The sequence below is a fragment of the Anas acuta genome, chromosome 15 (genome assembly GCF_963932015.1).
Source record: "Anas acuta chromosome 15, bAnaAcu1.1, whole genome shotgun sequence".
Lineage (NCBI taxonomy): Eukaryota > Metazoa > Chordata > Aves > Anseriformes > Anatidae > Anas > Anas acuta.
The window spans coordinates 15,930,835-15,950,039 of record NC_088993.1 but is presented as its reverse complement, the minus strand read 5'-3'; the positions used below and the strand labels follow the sequence as shown (position 1 = coordinate 15,950,039).

Here is a 19,205-nt window from a genome sequence, read left to right as displayed (position 1 = left end):
TGCTTGAAGCAGTTCTCCCAGGGACTTTGCCCTGCATCCGTGTGTGTATAAGACGTGGCAAGGCCACGGTGTGGTTGTGACGGCTGCCAACCAAGCAGCAGGGCCTGCACTCATTGCGTTTCCTTTTTGTCTTTTTCTGCAGAAGCCCAGCGCAGGCCTTACTATGCAGACTATTCTCCAGCACGGAAGTACATCCACAGCCTCTGCACCAGCCACTACCTCGACCTCTTCATCACGTTCATTATCGGCGTCAACGTCATCACCATGTCAATGGAGCACTACAACCAGCCAAAGGTAAGAGCCGTCCAGCAAAATGTGGGCTGTGAAACACGGCAGCGTGGGGGTCTGCAGCCAACCCCACTTCCCTGGGACTGTTCCCTGTTGTTTGAGACCCTCAGCAGGCTCCAGGTTCAGTGTCACACATCCGTCTTCCAACAGGCCAGCTCTGCCATTCAGTCACTTGCCACAGCCAAAAGCTTGATTCCCTTGCTCTTGTATGAAAACAAAACAGAACGACAACAACAAATGAATAAGGCTAATGGAGTATGAACTAAAATTTTGCTAGGACTGACCCTCGCACTGAAGAACAATCCAGAGTTTTAGAATATTCTATTAATGGGTATAACCATGAAGCTAATGAATCCACAACAACATTTCTTTTCCTCAGTGAATTTGAAATAAACCAATTCTAAGTTCAGCCCTTCTTTTCTTCACATACAAAATCCTTCTTTCCCAAGAAAACCTTTGGTATAAGTCATATAGCCCTTCCATTTGCTGCATGTATTCACCTTCCATTGCATTATCATTCAGGGAGCACTAGGCTCAGTGTTTGCTTTTTTTAGTATTGCACAGTTTGCCAGGTAACTCGCAAATGTCTCCCAGAAGCTAAGCCGGGGGGCCCCAAGCCACAGGATACCTTGTGTGCTATGCCAGCTGACTGTGCTGTTCTGCCCCTGTAACTCCTTTACATAGCAGTCTCTGCTTCACATGTAAATGTTACATATCCAGATTAGATCTTATTTATGCTTGTTCTATGTTCCTGTAAAACACCATGGTGTGAACCTGAATGCAAACCATCACAAGTGACCCAAGAACTCAGGCTCAGGCAGTGAGCTTTATATGAAATAGTAAATAGTCCCACATTCTTTTAAGGTAGCCATTTTATTTTAGGAATAAAAGTAAGGAGAGTAGTGCATTGAGGATTGCTAATGTCTGAAAAATTTTCATCTCCCATTCCCAAAAAACCCATGCATGTTCATCCCATATCTAGGGTCAGCAAAGCACAGCCATCACACAAATGTGAAAAGGAGAGCTTTCCTGTGGCCTGAGGCTTCCTCTGTCAACAAAGCAGAAAAGCTTTTTCTTCTTCTCTAATATATTCTAATTCCAACTGTGTCTATTTTGAAGTTTATTGTTGTCATTTTTTATTGTAATACACCTATCCTACATTTAACTAAATTTCCCTTCCCTCCCCTCTGTCTCCAAATCCCTACTCAACCAAAGAGCTGTTTTACTCTGCAACTATCTATTTTAAGGTCCAAGCAAGATTCTTTTGCTATTGTTGGCCTCCAGTTCCAATGAAATCCATTATAAACACTCATCATCTTAAAGTATAAACACTGTGGATTCCTGACTTCCGAGAGCAGCACTATAGAGAGAGTGAACATTGCACCAAATATGGATATACTTTGCCTAGCTCTAGAGATGTAACATTTTTCAAGAAGGCAAGACTTAATCCATTCCCAACATTATTTATTTTTCTGAGTGTTTTAATCAAAGCCATTGTCCTCAGGATTGCCATGTTGGAATGAAGAAATCATCCATCAAATCTTTTATTCTACCCAAGGCTACACAGTTCAGAAAAAGTAAACTTTATTAGATAGGGAAAGGGTAAAGCTTTCTTTCTGCCCCAGACCCTGAACAATTTATGTGGTGAAGCTGGAGAATAGATGGCTCTCATTGTTTTTAGCACAACAACTATTAGTGCTTATGAAGTTTTTGTTTACATCAGTTTCTGATCTTTTATTTGAGTTTTGCTGTGTGATTTAGTGCAATTTTGTAACAAAGCTCTGCAATCTATTATGACTTTACTTCTTACATCTCCGTGCTTATGTCACCCTTGTTTCTGCCAGTCCCTCTACACTGAGTCTTGGAAAGGACAGTGTGGTTGGTCTAACTGGTGCCTCTCTTTTCAGTCCCTGGATGAAGCCCTGAAGTACTGCAACTACGTGTTCACCATAGTTTTTGTGTTCGAGGCAGTTCTGAAGTTGGTGGCATTTGGTTTTCGAAGGTTCTTTAAGGACAGGTAAGAGTATTTTAAACTCCTGTGCATTTGGGATAGAGCTGTATTGACCCAGTTTCAAAGCCAGATGCTGAGTAAATGTAGCATCACTACAGTAGTACCACATACTGTGTGCAGGAGAGAGCAAAAGGCTGTCTCTCCATAGGTGCAAACTTTATTGTCTAGGAGCTAAAAATCCTAAGAACTGCTGGTACTGCTTTGCAGAGGGAATTCAGGAAATCTTTAAAAATTCTAGGTACCTTCCTTCTGGCAGTATCTGTCTCTCTGCCAGATCTGACCAGCTCAGCCTAGAGCTCTCCTGTTGGATATTAATGTAGTCCTCAGAAGATTAGTTTTGGCAACCTAACCTCACAAACTTAGTCCCAAAAGCAAGTCTGTTTTGCCAGTGGACCAAACCAGTCCACTGACAGACTGCTGCCGTTGTAAAGGCCCTTGGCAAAGGTACAGGTAGTTGTGTTCAGCCCCACTGCCTTCAGATCCCAGCTTCAGAGACCTACAGATTGTATTCTGCCACGCAGTTAGCCAGAAGCGGTTGCATGTGAGAGCACATTGCGGTCTGGCAACTTGCTGGGGAGCAGGGTGGGATCAGACGCTTTTCCACAAAACCAGCATGTTTGCCTCATTTACCCTGACTGAACAGTTGGAAGCTGCTATGAGCAGGATTGTTTAATGGGGAAATTGTGTAGGAAAGTCACTCGGTTTCTCTACATCGCGCTGTCTTTCAGTGTTGTTGTAGAAGGACCTCTACAATTGCTAGGCTATAAATCAGTGAAGTTATTCCAGTGGAATGATCGAAGGGGCAGGTGACATAACATGCAAGCAGCTGTATTGCATCACATCAAAGGTTCCTCTGCTAGTATCTTGTCCCTGAAAGTGGCTCCAACTGGATATGGGGGAACAATAGGGACTGGGAAGTGGAACATCCCAGAGTACAATCCGAGCCAGCAGCAGCTTGTAGCTAAGGACTGGCTGTGCCAGCTTTAGTGAGTTGATTTTATCCCACACACAAGATCTGACAGAAGAGGGGCATTTGGAATTTGCTTGTGATCATTTTTAACAGTTAATTCTCTGCTCTTGGCTGTCTGTCAATATACAATTCTTTTTTTATTGTCCTTCCTCTCTTTGTTAGGTGGAATCAGCTGGATTTGGCCATAGTTCTCTTATCAATTGTGGGAATCACACTGGAGGAAATTGAGATGAATGCTGCACTGCCTATCAATCCCACAATAATACGCATCATGCGGGTGCTGAGAATAGCAAGAGGTACGGCCTGCTCCATAGGTCTTCAGCCATCCCTCCAGACACGTCAGGAAACGGTTTGGCCATTTGTTCTTCTAGTCCTGCTGTTTCAGTTTGATTTGAGAACTGTTAGCAGATAAGCCTGCAGAATGTCAAACCAGAAACCAGCTAGGTGGGGTACCGTGGGTGTTTGAAGTGTCTCAAATTGGTCTCTGATTCATACCCAGGATCACAGCCCTTTTGTACTGACACTAGACGAGATCAGAACTGGTGGAGAAGGGAGGATCAGAGTTAGAAACGATGCTTTTCCCTGAGGAAGTGTCTCCCCATCAGTCGCCTAGTTTCTTGCTAGGGCATGCTGGAGTTCTGTGGCTTTTAATCTCTTTTACTAACGTCATTAACATTAGTTGGTGTGGGATGTAGTCAGGATGTTTGGATGTTCTGTGGGCCCTACCAGGGTGCAGTGAGCTTGCCATCTGTGTGAACGAATGCAAGAGAGATGTGAGCCCTCTCTTACAAGATGTGAAGCTATATTTTTCCTTTATGGGTTTTGCTTGAGATATTTCCCAGCCCTGCTGACCAGGATTTGGTTTTCGTTGTAGTGCTGAAACTGCTTAAAATGGCCACCGGAATGCGAGCTCTCCTGGACACAGTGGTACAAGCGCTTCCCCAGGTAAGCCTCCAGACTTTATCCATGCCCAGCTTGTTCGTCTTGGTGGACTGCACCTTTTGGGCCTGGGGATAGCTCTGTGCCATGGTGTTTGGTGGGCACTGGAAGCCACCTGGGGAGGATATCAGCTTTCTCCACTGCCACCAGTGCTTTGGTAGAGAGGTTTTGCACGGTACATCCTGCTCACATAGCCTGTGTTAGACGGGAGAACCAGGATGATGGAAAAAGAGTTAACAGAGAGCATATTGCTGTAGACAGAGCTCTTTTAAAATGCAGAATTCACTGGAGAGTTTGGGAAACACCAGAACAGAATGAGAAAACTGTTAGTGAAAGCACGGGAAGTAGATAGCTTCCAGCTCAGCAGTTCTCTTTGTGAGAGACGAGCAGCCACAGTTATTGACGTGCATTGACAGAGGAGCTGCAGACTTTAAAAGCCAAATAGGAGAGACATTTCTGAGTGTTAAAAGCTTGAAGTGGGGTCTCAAATCAGTGTATTCTCATGTGGTGCAAGAGGAAGAAAGATTCTGCCAATCTTAATGATAATTGATAGGATCCTTCAAGTGTTCAGTTCCTGGGACCACTTTTATATGGGTCAATTTATTTGAAAAGAGAAGGATAGAAATTTTGCTGACTTGTACCCTTACCCCAAAAGAATCTAAAGCACATAGATGAATTCCAAGTTTAGGGCCCCTTTTGTTTTTAAAATCTTGTGCTATTTAAGTTTTGTTCTGCTAGTTTGTGGTTTTGGTGGTCTGATTCTTAATCTTTCAGTCTTCAGAGTCAGCTCAGCTGCCTACACTTTCCTATTTCACGTAGAACCAGACAGCACTGGAGGTGGGGATTATAGGTTCTTGTGGACTCGCTCACCCCTGTACAAGATGCTCTGAGATTAGAAAGGAAATATTTCTCTGCTTTGCCCAGAAGAGGCTGGCAACATGAGGTGCCAGACCACTGAGGATCAGGCAGGGGAACTCTGCGGTGTTCTTCTGTGAGCTGGAAGTTCAGATGCAACACTTCAAGAAGCATGGGCAGACAAGTTCTAAGTTTTCAACCCATCCAGAACATCACACAGCTGGAAGTTCTGGAAGGAAATGTATGAGTAGGCCTGCTCTGTTTGGTGTAAAAGCCAGCGTAGTGTGCCCTGGGATGGACTGGGAGAGTCAGGCCTCCCCTCTCCCCAACACAGCCCCATCAGCACGGGGGAGATGGCAGCACACCATGGTGGGTGGTCACATCTTGATGAGCTTCAGCTGTCTGCAGAGGGATCACATCTCAAACGCTTGGCCAAAAGCACACACCGTGTAGACATCTCGTCCAGAATATGAGAGGCCACATGAGAATTAGTAGAACTAGTGTATGTTATTACCCAAATATACCTCTGTGAGCTAGTTGCTGAGTACAAGAAGCCCATGATATATCAAAAATGAACTGGGAAACAAGGGGAATTTCTTTTTCTTGGAAAGGCCTATCTACTTTTCATCACTGCCATAAAGATGTTTCTAATCTGAGACATTTGCCCTTTGGTATTCATATCTCCTTTTCAGTGAAGGATCTTGGCTGAGACTAAAGTATGGAATTTACCAACTTGACCCCTGTTTTGGCATTTCAAAAAGCATTTGATTTGTGTCTATTATTTTTCTTTCGAAAGCATTGTGATTATAGAGCATATTTTCTCTTTTGCCTTGTTTTTTTCATCCAAAAACAATAGGGTGGCTGCAGGCCAGGCTTTTTGTTTCCTTGGGGTGTTTTTTCGGTTAACATTCAAACTAAAGTCTCTTTTAAAGGGAAATCCTGAGGGATATTCCAAGCAGATCTTGTGCTGATAAAAATGCCACTTTGCCCCTCAGTGAAATTCAGAAGATAAGAAGGGAAGCTTGGGGACACCTCTCCCACAATGATCACTTTTCATAAAGCTACAGTTTTCATTTCAAAGGGAGGGGAAGAGTTCCTACTGCAATTAATTTAGCGGCCTAGAGCCACAGCTGGAAAATCCTCCTTGAATGTGTCTAAGTGACAGAATTGAATTCCATGTTTATTCATTAACTTTTGGGGAGAAAAAAAAAAAAAGACATTCTCTGGTGTTTGTAGAATGTCCATTTATGGGCTTACCATAATAAGATAGTCATTACAGTGCACATATTTTTCTTCTTCTTTTGGGTGATTTTCATCAGCTTCTTACTTGTTTCTATTCAGCAGCAGGGAGAGTTTGAGTAAAACCTAGAGAACCAACTATCCCCAGCCTTGGAGAATGTTAGCATTTTGATCCAATATTGAAGATGTCACAGTACAGGCTAAGCCCCCTCTCTTGGAATACAGGCTGACCTTCAGCTTCTGTTTTCAGTGCAGGAGGACTTCCTTCCCTGCTGTAGCCTTCTTGTCTAGTAACCTGGTGTCTGCCCCTTCACAGTGATCTTCTCCTTCACCAGCTATCTGAAAATCAGGAAATGGAATAAAGGAGTACAAAAAAAGGAGAAGCAAGAGAGACAGAAAGAACAGTCAGGGAAAGGTCTCAAAATGGCACCGTCTTTGTCCACTATCTCCATGCCCTCTTAGACTCAGCAAGCATTTGGGATAGTTTGAAGGAATCATCACGTTCCTGCCATAGACCATCTGTGCTTGTGCTCTGTGGGTTCTTTTACCCCCTACTGGAAGGTCTTGAGGCAGTATCTCCTTTTCAAACAGGAACACAAGTTTTCTAATTTCACAGCTGGTTCACCTGGTAGTGGGGCCAGGGTCACCCAGAAAGGCACCAGCTCTTGCACCAGCTTCAACTCTGAACCACGGTGTTCCCTTCTGGAGGATGAAAGAAACCTGTCAGGGGCTCTAAAGCATGAAGTGCTAAAATCTGTTGCACTGGTGTAAACTTGAAATAGATCCTCTGATTTAAACAGAGCAGCTAAAAACAGAGCTGGGCTAGTGTGACCAGCTCTGACTTCATCGCTTAGAAATTGCCAGGCCCAGTTCAGCCAGTTCAGTCCTGCTGTTCACAGATCAAAAACTCCCCTGTGACCACAGAGGCCTGCTCCTAGCATAACACAAGCCCCAGAGCTCTGGGTTGAACTCCAACACATCTTAAAAGCCACCCCATCTTCTTTTAAGTAGGGGAAGTGTTAAGGAATCAACCATCCCCTGCTGATGAAATACATTCTTCCAGTAGGTGTTTATTCCTTCTGGTAAAAAAAATCTGGTGTTTTTGGTCTGAATTAGCCAAGTTTGTTTTTTCATTGGATGTCACTTTGCTTTTTTCTTTTAGAACTTCTCCTTTGTGGAGGTAATAAAGAGAAAAAATAATCTCTTGCACTCTCGCAAAGAGAAGAACATTGAAATCTTTTAATCTCTCAGTATCAAGCAGGTTTTCAAGATCTGTTTCAAGTTTTTTCCTCCTCTTTATGATCTCTGGCTCTTTTAAGGCTGTGTAATGAATTATACCACCCTTATGCTTCAGCTGTCTGTTCACTTGCTTGTACATCTGGTGGTTACATCAGCTCTGTAAGCAATGTCTGCTCCAGAGGACTCCTATTCGACGGTAATCCTTTAGTCTCTTTCACATCCCCTACTTTCCAAAGTACAATTCACCTTTTCTGTAGCATGGCCCACACTTGACTCTTGGATTTGCAACTTCACGTTTGGTTGGATTAAAATGCTCCTTGTGTAAGTGAATCCCCCGCACTGAGCAGCCTCGCTCGCTCTGCACAGCACTTCTGGTATCGATTGCCAGTAAGAAAGCCTACAGCCAGTGCTGAGCTGCCAGTGCTGCTCCTGACAGCGAGGACTAAGAGGAATCCAGGCCAATTGCCACCCTGGCTGTGCAGGGCCAACCATGGTAAAATGTGGACTTTTCCCATCGAGTCGTATTAGCAGGAATAGCAGCAAACGCAGAGGGAGCAAAGGGTGTTGGTTTTCCATCAGCCTTTTTGATGCTATGATTTCACTTCAGCAAATAAAGGAGGTTTTAATTCTGAAGTGAATGAGACATTTACAGAAAGACAAAACACAATCTGACAGCTGAAGAGAGCCTGTTTTGCAGGGTGGTCTGCACAGTTTTTTATCCTCTTTTTCCTGATGCTCATTTGCACCACTCCAGTTCTGTTAAAGTGACTCCTGCTTTGCACCCCTGTGACTAAGAGTGAAATCCAGCCCATCTATTTAAACCATCTGGGTTCTTCTTCTTTTTTCTCACTTGGTCTGTGGACAGCACATTAATTAAATGCAGGACTGTACAGTATACCTCCTCCTTGTCTTCAAAGCTTGGAACTCCCCCCACATACAGTCTGTGCCAAGAAAAAAAGTGAAGAACTCCTCGTCCTATTAGTCCCTTGAAGGACAGTCTCTCGTTTGCTCCTAGCCAGGAGTTTAGCTCTTCTTGGTGGTGCAGTTCCTGTGCTTATCTCCAGCTCTTGAAGACATATTCTGGCATGGTCTAACAGCAGTTATGGGACACAAACAATAGCCTGCTTTTGCCAGATGCTGAAAACCCACAATGACTGCAAAGCTCAGAGGACCAGAATAGAAATGTCTTACCAGTAAGTGTTTCAGGTGCGACTGATTCTGGAAGAGGGGTAGGTGTGTGCTGTGCTGCACACCAGAGAGCTTTGCAGAGCTGTCTGCAAGATGTCAGCAGAGAAGGGAAACAGAAATCACTAAGAAACCACTGTTCTGCTGGCTCTTAGCACCGGTCTCTGTGGGGCTGAAGGGATACACAGAAAGGGGAGCTGGTTCAGGTCAGCTAGTGGCCTTGTGTTTGCACCAACAAGGTGATCTGAGCCTCAAGGGTGTCTGTCTGGCCCTTTCCCCTAGTCCTGGGATTCACACAGATGGCCTCTGTTTTCCAAGCAGACAAACATGCCCATTTTCTCTTGGGTTTAATGCATAAATTACCCTGTGTTTTCTTGCTTCCAAGATTATTGCTTTGGCTCAAGAGTGCTGGAAGGAAGATGAGGAGGACTCATGTCCTTGGAAAGGATTGGCAGAGGCTTAGTTTTATGAGAAATTGTTCTTGACAGGCATCCCAGGGAGCTGTGTGTGCTTTGCCTGCATGGACAACTGAAATGCCAAGGTGTGGGCCAGCGATGCAGAAATAATTGATGTCAGAGCAGGAAGAGGCACAAGAAGAACTGTAGTGTGCCTCAGCCAGCCATTGCAGGAGTGGGACAGCAGCAGACCTGTATTTCATCAATGCCTCTCCAAGAGCAGGGAGAGCAGAGGACAGCAGGCTCTTGAGGGATTTGGGCAGGATCGCCCAGCTGACAGTGCGACAGAGGAGTGATGGTGCCCAGGTGGCTGGCGTCCTGTTGTACGTGATCAGCACATCAATAACGAGTGCAGTAACTTGCCTCTAGCCCTTGGCATCTCCGCATCCCGAGAGTCTTCCCACAGCGGGTGAGCTCCACTGTCCTCGTGTGATGCTCCGATGAGGAGCAGAGGCACAGTGATCCACAAGGGAAACGGCCTTGCTCACAGTGGTGTGATCTAATACAGAGGGAAGCTGAGAAATGGGAGAATCATGCAGATCTCATCCTTTATACATCCCACTGACAGCAGGACCAGCCTGTGCCCGGAGGGAACGTACATCACACCTCCTGTGGCTTGGCATCGTTTTTTTATCACTTGGGAGGCACAACACTTTACATATCAAGCTAACACAACCTGCTGTAGTTTCTCTGTGTTCCTGTGTCTGCAGATACCAGTTTTTTACTGGCATAGGTCCGAGGCTGGGCTCTGATGGGACATGTGGTGGTGCTTTGCTACTGCAGCCTCCCTTAGGGAGAGGCAAAAAGCTAATGGCAGTGAAGTCTGCAATAGCTAAAGCAGAGACAGCCTCCTAGACCATGCAGGAGCAGTGGGAAAAAGGTTTTGCTGGATGTGTGGAGAACAAAGTTGCTTTCCTTACTGCTAAGCAGGGTTACTCCAAGGCTTTTGCAGCAGTGGCTTCTCTGGGGTACTTCAGGGCACCAACAACATCTCCAAGACGTTCTTCATCTCTGCTTCACTCCCTATGGGCCCCAGCCTCCCCCCAGCACTGGAGCCGTGGCAGATGATGGATAGCCCCTGGCTGACAGGGAGAGGGGTTATTTGTAGTTTTCTCTGCCCAGCCAAAGGCACCAACCCAAGTCAGGGGGAGTTTGATGGATAAACAGAGCATGGGCTGACCTGTTCGGAGCTGCTAGAGCAGAACCACTTTTCAGAGCCTGCCTGGCTGCCAAAGCTGAGGTTGCTGACCAGAGCTGGATCTCTGTCCCCACTGGAGAGTCCAGCACAGGCATCCCAGCCTTTGGATGCTGGGGAAGAGAGCCTGGATGCGCTCCTGCCCCCTCCCGTTCCTCACAGCAACATGATTCACACGCAATCTTTTTCTTGTCTGGTCTCAGTAGATCTCAAAGTGCTTTAGAGGCATTAATTACCTATCCGCAAGGGTATTACAAATGGGTACGTCGAGTTACAGGAGGGGAATGACTCACTCAAGGTCACAGACACACATGCAGTCTGCTTTCTCGGCGGCTCAGCAGCCGCTGGCTGACCTCGCTGCCTCTGCCTCAACCCATCTCTGGGAGCAATCTTTGGGTCCTTCTCTGTCCTCATGCTTTGGTGAAGGCCACAGGCTGAAGAGGACCTTCCTTTCCCTTCCCATCCTGAGGGACAAGTACCAGAAAGGCACAGGCTAAGACAGACAAAATATTAAATCTGGCGCTGACTTGTGCTGGTTCAGCAGAGCCAGGAGCTGCACAAACAGACCAAATGGTTTTGCTGGGGTGCCTGAGAGGTAAGCCATTTGCTCAGCCTCTTTCTCTTGAGCATAAGGTGTTCTTGTGCTGCGGAGAAGCTCGTGCCCTGTCCAGCTGCAGGAGGCACGAGCTGCCCACACATCCCTGTGGCTGTTAACATCTGCAGGGGTGGTCAGGGCAGGGGGTGTTCCTGGGCACAAGGCAGACAACCTGCTTCTTGGCTTACACCACAGAACAGCTCCAGATGTCTGGTGCAAGGTGGGATGGAGTTTAATGACAGTACACGTGGTGCCACCAGCCTTTCACTTGCCTCTGCCTCCCACCTTTCTCTTCCACGTGGCCACGTTTCCACCTCAGTGTCAGACTTCAGGAGATCCTGTGCATCAGCCGAGCTTTGAAACTGCCCCTGGGGCTGCTCTCAGCCCAGGGAAGAAGCAACCTCAAGCAGCAGCAAACACCACACTTACACTGCTAAGCATTTCTAGAGTATGCCTGTGGTTGAGCTGCCTTGAAGAGCCTGTACAGCAGCCCCATGAGTGTAAACTGGTCTTTGAAGGACTAGTTATGAGATATATTGGTTCAGTAAAGTACATAGTCACAATCTTAAATATCACAATCTTGTTTTCCAAATGCACACAAGGCAAATTGTTTATGAGCAAATGTTGGCTTAGTTCAGAATTACCAGTTATCAGTACTTAAGCGTGCAAGGCAGTCATGCTTTGAATGTGGGGAGGTAGGCAATAGTTTTGACTGATAACCTGGTAATAACTTTGATGTTAGTCTAAATTCCTTGGAATTTCATCAATGCCAAAAGTTTGCAGGCTGATTTATTAAACATTAAAATAGCAGTAAAATATTCAGCTTATAGGCTGCTTTGAAAAAAATCCAAGACCCTCTTCTGCAGTGCTACAACATCAGGCTTTAATTTACGCTCAACCTAGAAAACTTGTTTATCACTTTTAATTTCCTTCCCTTTAATTATTTGCTCATTTGCCTCCCTGGCAGGGTGTGTGTACACTTGTGCCTCTGCCTGTTTTCCCATATTTTCTGATCTGCAGTCATTTTGCAGACTGCCTCCTAATGTCGTACAAACCATCAGTGGTCCAGCAGACTTGAGCTAAAAAGCGTTATTCCAGAAGGCAGTACATGCAAAGAAATAATCCAGACCAGCCATCCACATCACTGTATTATCTCTATTATTCCCTGGAGTATGGTAATAATGTTAGTGGAATTGCAAAGCTCTATGTGTAGTAGACAGTTTAGACTTTATAGCAATTACAGTCTCCGCTGGATAATTTCACTATTGCCACTTCTTTAATACAAAAAAAATAAAAAATAAAAGTGATAGCTGTGTTAATTTGATAATAACTGATATCATATTGATAACCACAATAATGAAATTAAGCAACACGGTCAAAATAGCCATCAGTGCTGTGGCTGTGCTGCCCTGGAGAAGAAAGCTCTCTCAGATTGAAGAGTTCACTAGAAGATACCTTAGAGATCATCCATCCCTTGGCCTCTCTACTTGAATCACCACCTTGCTCATTTTTCCTTAGAGATAAAATGAAGCTCATGACACCCCGTCTAATGGGAGAGCAATCACTCTACCTCCATTACGAGTCAATAGACACAGGGCACTTAAAAGGGCCAGGAAAGGTAAATGTGGGCAGAGTTAGTTGCAGGTAAAATGCAGGTAGTTAGCTGGTCAGGCCACTCTGCCCCTCACATTCTCTGCCTGAATCACTCCTAATCTGCTCTTTGAGATGTTTTAAAGGCTTAGACTCCAGTGCAGATAACTGTAATGCCATTGTTATTAATAACCTTTGTGTTCCCTTTAGCATCATTGCGCTTCTATTACCATCCCCTTCAGCCACTTTGCAAATGCATGCGGATACCTAATGGCAGCACACCAGCAGCGCTCAGACTGCAAGGTGCCTGAGTGGTAGCACATGGAATGAGGTTTTTCTTTTGAGACACCGAAAGCTAAAATTCAGGTGGTTGTTGAGAAAAAGCTGTAAATGTCTCTGCAAGGCATCTTACTAGAGTAAGATGTAAATTTCTTGCACGTATTCCTTTTCCAAAAGCCCTCCAGGCCAGCAAAACCTTAGAAAACCAGGCAGCTCCTCCTGTGGTTTGAGACGTGTCTCATTAATGTCACGGTACTGAAACCCTCTGCCTTCGTGCTCAGAATCAGTCCTGGCAAGCAGAAGGGTGAGGCCTTAAAGCTCAGACCAGAGCACCAGGACACTTAAACTGCCACGTCCTGACGTGCGGTGCTGTGTGCTGCCGAGGCTGGCCACGGTACAACTGCATGCAGCATCCCAGGTAAGTGCAAGCAGGATGGAGAGGCACAGAAACAGCTTTGCTTCTGCTCCTTTCCCCACTCAGGAGGCTTCTCTGGGTCTCTTAAAGCAGACCCGTGGAAGGAGACCAGGGTGTTGGAAGCCAGGGGAGATAACGATTAGCCTCTGGCTACCAGTGTCCCTCTTTTGCTTATATTTAATATGTGATGGAGCAATTTAATTTGTGACCTCAACTTGCCTGACCCTTCTTCTGCTTTCTCCTTGTGTAGGTAGGGAACCTTGGCCTACTTTTTATGCTCCTGTTTTTTATCTATGCTGCCCTGGGAGTGGAATTGTTTGGCAAGCTAGGTGAGTAATGTGCCTGACACGATTTATTTCATCCGGTTGATATTTATTTGATATCTAGCTGTTTCCTTTCTTCTCTCTTATTCTTGGGTCTTACTTAGCTTCACAGCTCGGACTCTGAAGATTAAAGCTTTCTCTTGATCTCAGGGTCGCAGATGACACATAAGGATGTAATACAGAACCTGCCTAATGTGCACACACATTTAGAGGTTTGTCCAACACCACTCTTGGCTGTAGAGGAACTATTTACTGTTTAAATATAATTGTCTAGCATGGTTATGTTCACAAAGATGGAAGTTTGCTACTTAAGACAGCACATGAGCCTGCAGAGCTGGATGGTAGTCAGATTCATGTTGGAGGGATGCCACCATAAACATGTCCCTCCTCAGAGCTTCCACCACACTCTATTAGTTTTCTGCACTTGGCTGACGTTGCTCTTCCAGCTGCCCAAGTCTTGTCTGTCCATTGTTCTTCTCAGCATCACCTTCCTTTTTCTGCATAAATCAGGAAGCATCCCCTGGTTCCTGATTGTCCAGCATCATTTATTCCTCCAGCTCAAGGATGCTGCAGAGCCAGTTGTGCGCGTGTCCACCACTCCAAACATCAGGCAGAAGCAGAGAGAAATGACTACAAACCTGGCTGAGCTGGGCAATGCAGCCACTGCCTGTAAACGTGCTGTTCAGAGGAGACATGCCTGCCCTCTTGCAGCCTTCTCAATGCTTGCATCCCTGGTAGCATCAGAGGGGCCCGTCCTCCGCGGTGATTTTATGGCTGTCATTAATCCCCTTTATGAGTCCAGCCCTATGCTCAGATTACAAATGCCTGAAAGCAGAATATTTCTTTCAACCCAAGACAAATTATTTTTAAGTCTCCACAGGTTCTGGAAAAAAAATTAGTTCTGCATCCACCCCAAATGAAATACTGTATGTTTTATATTGCGTGTCTAGATATATGGGCATGTATTTATTCAGCCACAGAGCTGAAAAAATGTCTTATTCACAGAGGCACCTTCTGCTGCTCTGAGTCCTCTTTGTCTTTGTGTTTCCACGCACACACTTTGCCAGTGCCAGCCCCCGGGTAACCACAGCACATGCTCAGAGACCGGGAAAGCCCTGATTGTGTCTGGGGCAAACAGCAGGCAGTCAGCACAGTGCTTCCCACCCGGACTTCAAATGAGAAATACTTTTGCTCCTTTTTTTTTTCCCCAATCACTGCTGGTGCATGTCAGCTGCAAGAACCATCAGCGCTCACTCCTCCAGGACTGGTCTTTTGGGGGATTTTCCTATTTGCTTTTTTCATTTTCCTTCCTTTTTGCTTCTGAAATAAACGCTCAGTAGTGAAACTCCCTTGCAGGAGCCATTGCTGCCTGTCATCATGAAAATATAATGAACCTGTGGTTTATGGAAAGAGGGATATTTCGTGTGTTCAATTTACATTCATTAGTATATTAACTCTCAGGAAAAAAAATACAAAATTGCTCTACTTTATTGCAGAGAAATATCCCTTGCTGTAGATGTGCCCTTTAAAAAATAATCAAGGCGAGGAATGCAATCAAGTGGATAGCAGACAAAGTGTACCGTAGGGCAGTGTTTGTTGAGACACCCCAGCAAAAGCCTTCTTGCTTCCACCTCCTGTTAGATCACCTTGTGTTGGCTCTGCCTGTTGAGGCTAAGTCAAGAGAATCAGGAAAATGTTGGTGGAGCTCTGGAAGCCCCCAGCCAGCCTCTCCTTGAGGCTCCATCTAGCCTCATCTGGCTAGCCAGATCCTGAACACCAAGGATGGAGCTCTCCTGCCTCTCTGGTGACCTCCCTCCATGTAAAAGCACCTTTCCTAATGTCAGCCTGGACCTCTTAAGCCACACTGTGTTACCATCCATTTTCTCATCTGCCTGCACCAGGATGAGTGTGGCTGCACGAGACCCCCGTGGGATCACCACGCAGCCATCCTCCCTGCTGCTGCTGCGGACCATGGGTGCAGCTCTGAAGGAGAGCTGCCAAACTTGGCTTTACTGACGTGCTTCCACTTCTTTCTCCTGCAGACTGCAGTGAAGAAAATCCGTGCGAAGGTCTGAGCCGGCACGCAACTTTCACCAACTTCGGCATGGCCTTCCTCACCCTCTTCAGGGTGTCAACGGGGGACAACTGGAATGGCATCATGAAGGTGTGTGCAAGTTCCCTCCGGGTTCTTTATTTTCTCTCTAGATATATAGTTACAAACTTCAAACAAATTGAGGCACCTCTTGTGGGGGAAAAAAAAAAACAACTTCCTTTTAAAACATAAAAATTAAACTTTTCCATTTAAAAGTCAAATATTTTCAAAGAATAATTTGGCCTAAGTCTTGCTCAACCTGAAACTTCATTTTTTTAAGATTGATTATACTTCAGGCAAATTGTGCCTGTTCTTGTAACTGGGAGAAGTAACCATGGATTCTGCCCTGTGCCTTTGGGACATAACATGATCCTCCTCTTTGTAGATGCTGTAATTCATGGTGTCCATGTTTCCTCCCATTCATTTAGATTGTACACGCAAGCCATTGTGTCTGGGTTATGTAATTACATGTTTTTTCTGGTCGTCTTTGGTTGTTTCTGTATTTGGAGCCCCAGACTTCGTTAATCCCTCACCGCTGGCTCCCTGTTGCAGGATACCCTCCGGGAATGCACTCGGGAAGACAAGCACTGCCTCAGTTACCTGCCCGTCATCTCTCCCGTCTACTTCGTCACCTTCGTCCTCATCGCACAGTTCGTCCTGGTCAACGTGGTGGTGGCAGTGCTGATGAAGCACCTGGAGGAGAGCAACAAGGAGGCCAAGGAGGATGCTGAGATGGATGCAGAGATCGAGCTGGAGATGTCCAGAGGAGCAACCACCTCGGCCACCACTGGGAGCAGGGGAGGAGGGGTGGCCCCGGACAGCAGGGCGCCCTACAGAAGTCAGGAGGCTGTGAAGTCGGAGTCAGCAGTGCAGGCGAAGCACCAAGCCCTGGTAATGGTTCACACAAGGTGTCTGCTATTCCTGTGCTCGGGGTAGGGAGGGGACAATTCCTGCCAGCCACTGCTGTTTGATCCCGAGTGACACCGAGCCGAGCAGGCAGGAGATGAGGCAGAGTGGGAGGAAGGCAGCTTTCCTGCACCCCCCTCCAGCAGAGATGTCACCACCACCTCCACACCTTGAGTCATCTCAGGAGGGCTCCCCAAGGAGGAAGGCCACTAGAAACATACTCCAGGGCTAACACTGTCCTGATTGTTGTTGTAGGGAAGAGTTGAAGGTCAAAGATCATGAATTTTAAGTTCAGAAGCATAGAGCCACATGCCCCTGTCCTGTTCCCCAGGCAGCACGTTGGTCCTTGTCATTTTAGCATAAGCAGCAGCACCAGGGAGCAATCTCCTAAAGCCCTGGGCTCTCTGGCCCTGACAACCCTGACACATACGAAAGGGATGGCACAAATTCCCTTCACACAGGCACAGAAATCCTGCTCAGGTTCTTTTTAGCCCCATTTGGGGATTTCCAGAGAAGCCTCAAGCAAATTGTAGCATGCAGCTCAGAAGGGCTTGTCTGTAAACATGCAGCTTTCTGCTGGCTCACACTCCGCTCAGGGCACGGCCCTGGGAATTGTCAAGGTCCCCTGTCAAGAAAGTGGTGCTTCTGGGGCTGATTTTCCAGATGCTACCTGCTCTCTGGGTTTTACTAGTCCTCTAGAAAATGAGGGCAATCAGAAGTAGGGGGAAATAACGGAAGGGCATGAGATAATTGTCTCATCCCATGTCAGCAGAGTATGATTAAGAGTGAAGATGGAGTTCCTTTGTCACTCTGATTGCAAATAAATCTACTGCAAAATCAATGAGAGGGGTTCCGATTAAATTACATTAAATTAGATTTTTGTGAAATCCATCAGACTCTATTAAATCAAGTAAAAAGGAATTTGGTTACATAGCGATGGGGAATTCACTATTTAAATAGAGCTTCTAATAGAGATTTCTGCAGGAAAGTGCACCATAAACACCCAGGTTGCTTTTTTCAGCTGGGGACCAGAGGGCACATCCTTTTACACAGGCTCTGATCACAAAATGAGCTCTCTCTCCTTGAGTTTTCCTGATCCATGAATACCTCCTGAGCAGATCAGGAGCCACAGGTTCCTCGGGAGGTTGCTCACTTCATGTGCAGAGCCTCTTCTTAGCCCTAGAAACCTGCCAGCACCGAGGGGCTTAAATACACAGGGCTCCGTGCAACAAATCCTGCCTGATGGTGGCACAGGCACCCAGGAAGGTGTTACAGGATGCTCTATATTGCCCTGGTCTGTGTGGAGCACTAAAACCACCTTGCTCTGCTACTGATGCTTTTTATCTCCCTGATTTTAAGGAAGCGCTGAGCTGTGAGAATGTCTCTTTAGCCATCCCAGACACGCTGGAGGGGGCAGAGACTCCCGTGATGGAAATCCCGTCCTCCTGCTCTGTTTCCCACCATGTCCTGACTCCTTCCCACCACCCCCCAGGCCACGAGGCTGAGGTGAATGACTCCGTGCCGTTGCTTCTGCGTTGTGGCATTGTGCTTTAGTGCTGTGCAGCTGGCGGTGGTGTCCGGGTCGTCCTAAGCCTGTCGCTTCACAGCCACAGTCGTTTCCATCCTCTGTCCTCCGTACTGCCTCTGCCTGTGCAGGAGCTGGGCAGGGAACGTGTCCCAGCCGACTTTGCCTGCAGTCTTGTCTGGAACACAAGAGAAATATTCTTTTTAGCCAAATAGGAGTCTCATATTTAATGTACAATGTGATGTGTAAGCTGTCTGTTTTCGAATTATATATCGAGAGCTGGAGACAGGCAGATTCTTTTCTTGGTTTATGGAGAGAACATGGCCCAGCTTGGTTTTCTTACTGTTACTGTAAGGCCTTGTTCATGATCTAGTATTGAGAAAATAGAAAGGCGTGCAGAGATCAGCACATTTACCTGTTGGGCATTCAGAAAGCACCAGAGCTGTGGATTCGGGAGATGCTCTATGCTCTGCTGCATGTCATCTGCCCTGAAATTCAGTCCCCACTTAGAAGCATGATGGAGCAAGCTGGTGGACATCTTTCCATCTCTTCCTTCACTCATCCTGCCTCCTAGAGACCCCTTCTTCCAGCTGCAGGTGCTGTACCTCTCCACCTTGCTCCTACTGAGACCACACACAACCAAATGTGCCCGCAGGAGTGACCCTGCCCCAGATCTCAGCTGGCAGGAGCTCTTGGGCCCAAACCTGGAATGTGCCCTCCTAAATCAACGTGCTGCTGGATGGGCTGCAGGCATTTGGCACAAATGAGCCCAGGAGAGGAGGTGCAGTGCCACGAAGCTCTGCGTGCTGCACAGGGGAGCACATCCTCTGCCATCAGACAACTTGCAGCAGCCACCCAGAATGAATCTGCTTTAGGCTTGGTTTAATCACCCAAGAAGGGTAATGTCCTGCGGAGTTATTTGCAGGATTGTTTCTTCTCAAGCTCCCTTTGCACCAGAACAAAATCAGAGCTCCAGCAGGTTACCAGTTCCCAGACACGAGGAGGGAGCTGTGCTCACTCATTAACGATGCTTAACCGAGCCTCTGAGCTGCATCCCCAAAGCCCTCTGGGGTCGTTTTATGGCTGTCGGAGAGCTTTGGTGCA

General features: G+C 46.5%; 1 protein-coding gene across 6 annotated transcripts in view; it reads left to right on the top strand.

Annotated features, from left to right (window-relative positions):
• Positions 1-19,205, top strand: part of CACNA1H (calcium voltage-gated channel subunit alpha1 H) — a 221,445-nt gene that overhangs the window by 193,451 nt on the left and 8,789 nt on the right. For 5 of the 6 annotated variants that reach the window (XM_068699495.1, XM_068699493.1, XM_068699494.1 and 2 more), the window contains 8 exons: positions 143-294; positions 2,196-2,305; positions 3,432-3,565; positions 4,144-4,214; positions 13,506-13,584; positions 15,621-15,742; positions 16,223-16,561; positions 17,936-18,082. In XM_068699495.1, the coding sequence (XP_068555596.1) occupies positions 143-294; positions 2,196-2,305; positions 3,432-3,565; positions 4,144-4,214; positions 13,506-13,584; positions 15,621-15,742; positions 16,223-16,561; positions 17,936-18,082 (1,154 nt within the window). The remainder of the gene's footprint in view (positions 1-142; positions 295-2,195; positions 2,306-3,431; positions 3,566-4,143; positions 4,215-13,505; positions 13,585-15,620; positions 15,743-16,222; positions 16,562-17,935; positions 18,083-19,205) is intronic. The other variant, XM_068699496.1, reaches the window with a different exon arrangement.